The 8,585-nt window shown below is 52.7% G+C and overlaps 1 protein-coding gene across 1 annotated transcript; it reads right to left on the reverse strand.

Moving 5' to 3' along the window:
• Nucleotides 1–2,356: 2,356 nt before the first annotated feature.
• ZDHHC24 (zDHHC palmitoyltransferase 24) lies at nt 2,357–7,813 on the reverse strand (the record flags this gene model as incomplete). The annotated part of the gene is made up of 3 exons (XM_080717213.1): nt 2,357–2,652; nt 5,626–5,903; nt 7,533–7,813. 3 exons carry the CDS (start codon nt 7,811–7,813, stop codon nt 2,357–2,359), a joined length of 855 nt encoding a protein of 284 aa, XP_080573339.1.
• Nucleotides 7,814–8,585: the final 772 nt, after the last annotated feature.

Raw genomic sequence — 8,585 nt, forward strand, 5'->3', positions numbered from 1 at the left:
TTTATTTTTTTTTTTTTTTGTGTGTGTGTGTGTGTGTGTGTGTGTGTGTGTGACTGGGGATTGAACCCAGGGACATTCTACCTCTGAGCTACACCCCCAGTCCTATTTTTTTATTCTTTATTTTGAAACAAGATTTCACTAAGTTGCAGAGGGCCTCACTAAGTAGCTGAGGCTGGCTGAGAACTTGTGATCCTCCTGCCTCAGCCTCCCAAGCACTGGGATTACAAGTGTGCACCACCACGCCCCACTGTTGGCCTGAAGCCTAACCCCTCACCTTCCACGTACTGGTGGAATTCTTGAGCCTCTCCAAGATTTAGGGGGTTTCTGCCCCTCCCTATGGGAACAGGTTCTCTTTCTTTCTCTCTTCCTTTCTGGTACTGAGGATTAGACTCAGGGGCAGTGTACCTCCAAATTATACCACCAGCCCATTTATTTATTTATTTATTTATTTATTTATTTAATTTTGCAGTACTGGGAATTGAATCCAGGGGCATTCCACCTCTGAGTTATACCCCCAGCCCTATTGTATTCTTTTATTGTATTTTTATTTTTTTGTGGTACCGGGGATTCAACCCAGAGGCATTCATTTGAACTACACCCAGCCCGATTTTTAGTCTTTATTTTGAAACAGGGTCTCACTAAGTTGCAGAGGGCCTAAGTAGCTGAGGCTAGAGGAGAACTGGGATCCTCCTGTCTCGGCCTCCCAAGTACTGGGATTACAAGTGTGCACCACCACGCTTGGCTTTGTATTCTTTTATTTTGAAACAGGATCTTACTAAGTTGCACAGGGCCCTGCTAAGTAGCTACAGCCAGCTGCGAACCTGCGATCCTCCTGTCTCAGCCTCCCAAGTACTAAGATTACAAGCGTGAGCCACCTCACCTGGCCCACCAGCCCTTTTTATTTTTGTTTTGAAACAGGGCCTCGCTAAATTGCTGAGGGTCTCAATATATTGCTGAGGCTGTTATCAAACCTGCAATCCTCCTGCCTCAGCCTCCCAAGTACTGGGATTACAGGCATGCACCACTGTATGGGTCCTTCCTTCCTTCCTTCTTTCATTCCTTTTTATGGTAATGGATATTGAACCCAGGGACATTCATTCTATCTTGAGCTACACTCCAGCCCAATTTTTTGATTTGGAAACAAGGTCTAAGTTGCTGATAGCCTCACTAAATTGCTGAGGCTGTCCTCGAACCCGTGACCCTCTTGTCTCAGGCTTCCAAGTCCTGGGATTATGGGTGTGCGCCACCATGCCTGGCTTCGTTTTTATTTCTTATCATTGCACTGAGAATCTAGGAGCAAACCAAGATAACCTTGTGTGTTGAAGCCACCCATGCTTAACTCTTTACTGTATTTATTAAAATAATGAGTAAGCAGCTCCCACAGAGGCCAGAGGAGCGGGACAGTGGGGCAGCCAACAATCCCAGTACTTGGGAGACCAACACGTGAGGTTCACAAGTTCAAGGCCAGCTTTGGCGATTCATTGAGACCCTGTTTCAATATAAAAAGGGCTGGAAGTATAGCTCAGTGATAGACCACCACTGGGTTCAATCCCAGGATCACAAAAACAAGAAAAAAGAGCCCACGGAGAGGTACAGCCTATGCCCGCAGCACTGGTCTTCACAGCTCTTGACACCCGGCTCAGGGCTTTACTTGATTTTCTACTACTCGCTTCCTTAAGCTGTACAAGGCTGAAGGCAAAAGCACAGAGACCTGGGTCCAAGTCCTGCCTCCTCCATTTGCTGCCCGTCATCTTGTCAGGCAATAGAGTTTGCCGGTTTCCACCCACAGAATAAGGAACCTAGCAGCTTCTCGACGTGCCAGGCTAGCCAAGAGAGCTTCCAGGCAACTGCCGTGGCAGAAATGCTTCCCACTATAAGGTGCTGATCTTGAAAAGCATGCTTGGCTTCTCACTGCCTGGATCCCACCCCTACCCAGCCAGGGCCAGAGGAGGCACAGCACTGGCCCCTCTGACCCTCAGCTCTTCTGTGATTCTCAGGCCCGTGACAGAAGTAGTGGCTGGGTTCACAAGGCAAGAGATCAGAAACCCAGCAAGGATGGAGAGAGGCCAGGGACCAGGTGGGCACTTTACTAGCCCAGCAGAGGGGCAGCCAGACAGCCCCTTGCCAGACCCTCCTCTGCAATCCTCTGCCCAAAGAGGCAGAATGGCAGGGCCTGAGCCCTGGCCAGGGGACTCCAGACTGGACAGGGGCAAGGAAGGGGCTGGAGATGCTCTCTGCAGACTGTCAGGCCCAGCCTGACCTCCATCCCCTGGCTGGGGATGGGACCAGAAACAAAGAGTTTGCAGCCCCACCTGCGGCTCCCCTCTGCCCTGTTCAGTTCTATCTCCTGCAGGAGTCAGGAGGCTGACAGCCTCACATCCGCCGTGGTCTGGAAGGAAATCCCATCCCCAGGCAAGGGAGAGGCCAGGAAAGGCCAGAGCCAGACGAGAGCCCAGCGGGGCCCCAGCACTGCCTGCAGATTGTGGGAGGGGCCCAGGTCATAAGAGTGCTGGCCTCGAGCCCACTCCCACGTGGTCTGGCCCCGCAGCAGCAGCATTCCGTGGAAGAGCAGCCCAGCCCCACACAGCAGCGCACCTGCTATGCATGTGTCCGTCACGAAGGCCAGGGCGAACTGGGCCAGAGACACCCTGCCTGCAGAAAGAACAGAGGGTTAGGGGCAGCGGTCTGGCCCAGAACCCCCAAAGCCCAGCTCCTACCCTCCTTCCGCTTCTACCCTCCACATGAGGGAGGGCTGATTCCGTGGTTTTGCAAATACCAAGTCCGTAGCTGCAACCACAGAACCAGGCAGACAGCCCCGCTGGTGAATGAGGCCTCAGGCTGGACACAAAATATACTAGGATGAGAGGGCAGCTCTGCCCTCAGGGAGCGCTGGGACATCAAACAGACGGTGTCTCAGCGGTTTAATTACAGCTGTGATCTGGATCACAATGGAACCACCTCTGCCAATTTGAGCAACATGCCTGCTGAATAATGAACTACTAGACGATGTGACACGTGGGGCTAAATGAGAGGAGGCAGGCATCAAAGGTCACAAGTATTGTGTGACCTCCTATAGAAATGTCCTGAATAGACAAATCCATAGAAATAGGAAAAGATCAGAGCCGGGCGTGGTGGCGCACACTTGGAATCCCAGGACTTGAGAGGCTGAGACGGGAGGATTGCAAGTTCCCAGCTAGCCTCAGCAACTTAGTGAGACCCTGTTTCAAATAAAGAAATAAAGCCGGGCATGGTGGCGCACGCGTGTAATCCCAGCATACGGGAGGCTGAGACCTGGAGGATCGTGGTTCGCGGACAGCCTCAGCTACTTAGTGAGGCCCTCCGCAACTCAGTGAGACCTGGTTTCAAAATAATGAATAAAAAATAGGACAGGGGGTGTAGCTCGGAGGTCAAATGCCCCTGGGTTCCATTCCTAGACCCGCAAAAAAAAAAAAAAAAAAAAAATCAAATAAAGAAATAAAAATAGATCGCTTCTCGGCCTTTTGGCTAAGATCAAGTGTAAATAAATAAAAATAGAGCTGGGGGTGTAGCTCAGAGAAAGAATGCCCCTGTGTTTAATCCTTGGTATTACAAAAAAATTTAAAAAAGGCAAAAGAGCCGGGTGTGGTGGCGCTCGCTTGTAATCCCCGCGCTTGGGAGGCGGAGACAGGAGGATGGCGCAGGTTCAAAGCCAGCCTCAGCTGGCTTAAGAGACCCTGTTTCCAAATAAAATATAAAATAGGTCTGGGAGTGTGGCCCAGAGGTAGAAGGCCCCTGGGTTCCACCCCAAGTACCACCCAAAAAAAAAAAAAATAGGCAAAAGAGATGAGTGGTTGCCAAGGCTGGGAGATTAGGAAAAGAATGGAGAAATGGATACTTAATGGGTACAGGGTTTCTTTTTGGAGTGAAAATATTCCGGATTTAGTGACAATGGTTGCAATGCATTGTGAATATGCTAAAATTCACTGAATTATACACTTTATTTTTTGTGTAGTACTCAGGATTAAACCCGGGGCATTCTATCTATAAGCTACACTCCCAATCCTTTTTTTTTGTGTGTGGTACTGGGGATGGAACCCAGGGACATTTTACCTCGGAGCTATACTCCCAGCCCTATTTTATTTTTTATTTGGAAACAGGGTCTTGCTAAGTTGCTAAGAGCCTCACTAAGTTGCTGAGGCTGACTTTGAACCTATAATCCTCCTGTCTCAGCCTCCCAAGTACTGGGATTACAAGCATGCGCCACCACACCTGGCTCTTTTTATTAATTTTTTTTTTTTTTTTTTTTTTTTGTGTGTGTGTGTGTGGTACTGGGAATGGAACCCAGGGACTTTCTACCTCCGGGCTATACTCTCAGACCTATTTTTTATATTTTTTTTTTTCTGGAAACAGGGCCTAAGTTGCTGAGAACCTCACTAAGTAGCAGAGGCTAGCTTCGAACCCTGTCTCAGCCTCCCAAGTACTGGGATTACAAGCGTGCGCCACCACGCCCGGCTCTTATTATTATTATTTTTGTGTGTGTGTGTGGTACTGGGGTTCCTGGAAGCCCTTCTACCTCCGGGCTACACTCCCAGACCTATTTTTACATTTTTATTTGGAAACAGGGTCTCTTAAACCAGCGCACGCGGCTGGCTTCGAACCTGCGCGATCCTCCTGTCTCTGCCTCCCAAGCGCGGGGATTACAAGCGTGCGCCACCACGCCCGGCCTATTAATTTTTTAATAGGCTTTTATTGGTGCATTATAGTCTCACATCATGAATTATACACTTTAAAATGGTAAAAGCCCATGCGGGCAGGAGACTGACAACCCCGCAGCCTCTTTCTCAAGAGCGGCTGGAGGTATCTAAGGTTCCGGGGAGGCTGGGAAGGTCAGGAGGAAGGACTGAGGAGATGGAGTGCAAAGCATCCCCGAGGGACCTGGGTGGCATCAAAAGAAAGGAATAAGCATGTCGTTCAGAACACAGCCTTTCGGTCGCCTCGGCCTCCAAGTCTTCTGCTCCCAACCCCCAGCAAAGGACCTTCCCCGGCCTGGAGCTTTCACCGGCTCCCTACTGCCCCAACAAATCATCCGGTCCTAACAGATTATCCTAGCCTTACCTCTTCTACTTCCCATCCACTCGCCTTTGCGCCTCCGGCTCATGCGGCTGTCCTCAGAGCGCCCACTTCCCTAAAATTACTCCCCCTTGCCGGGCGTGCTGGGGCACACCTGGAATTCCAGGACTCGGGAGGCAGAGACAGGAGGATCACAGGTTGGAGACCAGCCTCGGAAATTTAGCAAGACTCTTAACTAGCAATTTAGCAAGACCGTATTTCAAAACAAAATAAATATAAAGGGCTGAGGGTGACGCTCAGAGGTAGAATGCCCCTGGGTTCAATCCCCAGCAAGAGAAATAAGCAAATACATAAATATGCTCCTCTTTTCTACCACCCGGGACTCTGACTGCTCTTTCCCCCTCTGCCAACAAGTCCTGGAATCTTCCCAGACAGAACTCTGTCTGCCCTTGTCCCGGGGGCAGCGCGTTGAAGCGCAGTGCTGTACACCCAGCTCAGATGCCACTGAGGCTCAGACCCACAGATGCCACTGGGTCGGGGCTCCCATGGCCTCCGCCAGGACGGGCCGGCCCTCACCTGTGAGCAGCAGGAGCCAGGGCAGCAGCAGCAGGGCGGCGGTGTGCATTGGCGAGTGGGCGCGCAGCAGCAGCGCCAGGGCGGGGCCCAGCAGCACCGAGACGTGGAGCAGGACGCCGGCGGCGTGCAGCAGCAGGCACAGGAAGGGCCGGTAGTTGCGGAAGCCCACACAGCGGCCCAGCAGGCGGCAGTGGTGGTCACGCCGCAGGACGCAGACGCGGCAGGCCGAGCAGTGCCCGCTGCGCGGCGGCACCTGGCTTTGGCACTGGTAGCAGTAGCTGCAGGGAAGGAAGGAAGCTCAGGGTCAGTGCCCCCAGCAGCAGCCCTGCGTGCCCCAGATCGTGCCCAGCGGCAGCCCCTGCGCTTGGGACCTCGGGTTCTTGAAGGTACACGGAGGCTGAAGGAGGTTCCCCAGGCCCCTAGCACTGTAGGTCTGAGGTCGCTGCCCGCTTTGATATCCCCAGTCCGGCCTCTAATACCCAACAGCAGATTTCTGACTTCCTCCGCCTCCAGCCAGTCGCCATGAACTGTCCCGTAGGAGTCTCTCGCCTGGTCTTCGCCTCCCCCTTCCTCTCCTAGTGCAGTCTCATCCCAGACAGCCGTTTCAAGCCTAAATCGCGTTCCTCCTCTGCTCAAAACCCTCTCCGGTGACTCTCCGGTCCTCTGTGTCAGGGTCCTATGAGGCCCTCTTGCTGACATCTCTTCCCCTCTCAGTCCACTCCAGCCACTCTGGCTTCTTGCTGTCCAGGAATGTGCCTGGCACACAGCTACCCCCCCACCCCCCCACCCCCGGGTCTTTGCCTGGTCGGTTCCCCCTACCTGGAACACTCTGCCCTCAAATTCCAACCTGGCTAACTCCCTCCTCTCTTCAAGTTTTTGTTCCGATGTTTCAGTGAGGTCCACCCGTGACCCTCTTTTTTGGTACTGGGGACTAAACTCCACCTTGACCCTCTTTTTTCTCTCTTTTTTTTTTTTTTTTCTGGAGGGGGGTGCTACTGGGGATGAAGTCACTCAGAGACATTTTACCTCCGAGCTACACCTCCACCCCAATTTTTCTTTTGGAAACAAGGTCACACTAGGTTGCTGAGAGCCTTGCTAAGTTGCTGAGGCCACCCTTGAACCTGGGATCCTCCTGTCTCAGGCTCCCAAGAACTGGGATTACAGGTGTGCACCACCATACCTGTCTTTTTTTTTTTTTTTTTTTCCGGTACTGGGGATGGAACCCAGGGGCATTCTACCTCTGAGCTATACCCCCAGCCCTATTTTTTATTCTTTATTTTGAAACAGGGTCTCACTGAGTTGCAAAGGTCCTCACCAAGTAGCTGAAGCTGTCCTGGAACCGCGATCCTCCTGTCTCAGCCTCCCAAATGCTGGGATTACAAGCGTGCGCCACCACGCCTGGCATTTATTTATTTAATTTTGAATCAGGGTATCGAACCTGCAATCCTCCTGCCTCAGCCCCTCAAGTGCGGGATTACAGACATGCACCACCACACCCGGTTTGACGGCCTATTTAAAATTGAAACTTGTACCCTCTCTACCCTGCCCCAATTCTTGTTTCAATATCATCATTCTCTTAACATTTTTTTTTTTTTTTTTACAATTTGCTTACTTACTGTGCCTGACGTTTCTTATCTGCCCCTTCACCCACTGGGACCAATTCCAAGGCATTGAGGATCATCTGTTTTACTGTACCCCCAGTCCCGGAACAGAACCTTGCATACAGAAGGTCCTCAATAAGTATGTGAATTAAAAAAAAAAAAAACACTCATTTTGGCTCTTCCATGCCAGGTTCTAGGGAGTTCTCTGGCTCTAACAACCCGGATGCTAACGAAAGCTGGTTTTAACATCTCACATCCCCCGTCCGAGTCTCCCGCTTCTGACCCCGGACCCCGCGCTCCACTCACGCCCAGCCCTGGCCCAGACTGCGGCCGGCCAGCATCACGCCGCGGATGCTGGGATCTGAGCGCAGGAAGAGACACACGTTGCCCAGCAGGTTAAGCAGCTGGAAGGCGGCCAGAGCCAGCTGCAAGGCCCGAGCCAGGGGTCCCAGCGGGGGTGGCCCGGGACCCAGCACCAGCACATAAGCCAGCTCCAGGCCCACGATGGCGGCCCACAGCGCCGTGAGCACGAGAGGCAGCCGCGCGGGCGCTCCCTCCGCGCTCCCCGCAGCCCACGGGCGCCCCATGGTCCGGACCCACCAGCGGTCGAATCCGAGGACCCGCCGCTTCCGTATTGGGGTGGGAATAGCGGCGGACGGACATCTAAGGCGACCAATAGGAGCTCGGAGGAGGGCGGTGAACTCAAGACTTGGAGGGAGGGGCCGCATATGGAGAGAGTTGATTGGTCGACCGAATGGGTAAGGGACTGCTCGGAATCCAGTTGGCGATAGAGTCCAGGTGACAGCGAAGTCACCACCCCGCCTGTTTGCAGAAGCCCCGCCCCTCCAGCTGAGGCCCCGCCTTCTGGGGCTGAGGCCAGGCAGCCCAGAGGATTGAGTTGCGCCCCGGTGGCGTCGGGGTTTCCCGGCTCAGCACATTCTCCCCCACCACCCCGCAGCCGCCCCGATATTAATAGCTCTGTCCAGGCCTATCCAGCTGGCTCGCCGTCCCTTCCTATGCTCGGGTGTCTCTGTTCTTCTTCTTTTTTTTTTTTTTTTTTGGTACTGGGTTTTAGACCCAGTGATATTCTACCTCTGAGACCTATTTTATTTTATTTTATTTTATTTTTAACAGTCTCGCTAAGTTGCTGGGCAGCTCGCTTAGTTTCTGAGGCTGGCCTCGAACTTGCAATGCCCCTGTCTCGGCCTTACAGGCGTAAGCCACCACTCCGGGCTCAGGTGTCTCTCTTCATCACCCTAGAAAACTCTCAAAGCAGCTCAGAGCTTTCGCGTTTCTGACTGCAAAAGGAGGCTAGGGCTCTGTCCCTGCCCCGCAGCACTACCAGAGGACCATGAGGAG

The sequence above is a fragment of the Muscardinus avellanarius genome (assembly GCF_963383645.1).
Source record: "Muscardinus avellanarius genome assembly, chromosome: 1".
NCBI classification, from domain to species: Eukaryota; Metazoa; Chordata; class Mammalia; order Rodentia; family Gliridae; genus Muscardinus; species Muscardinus avellanarius.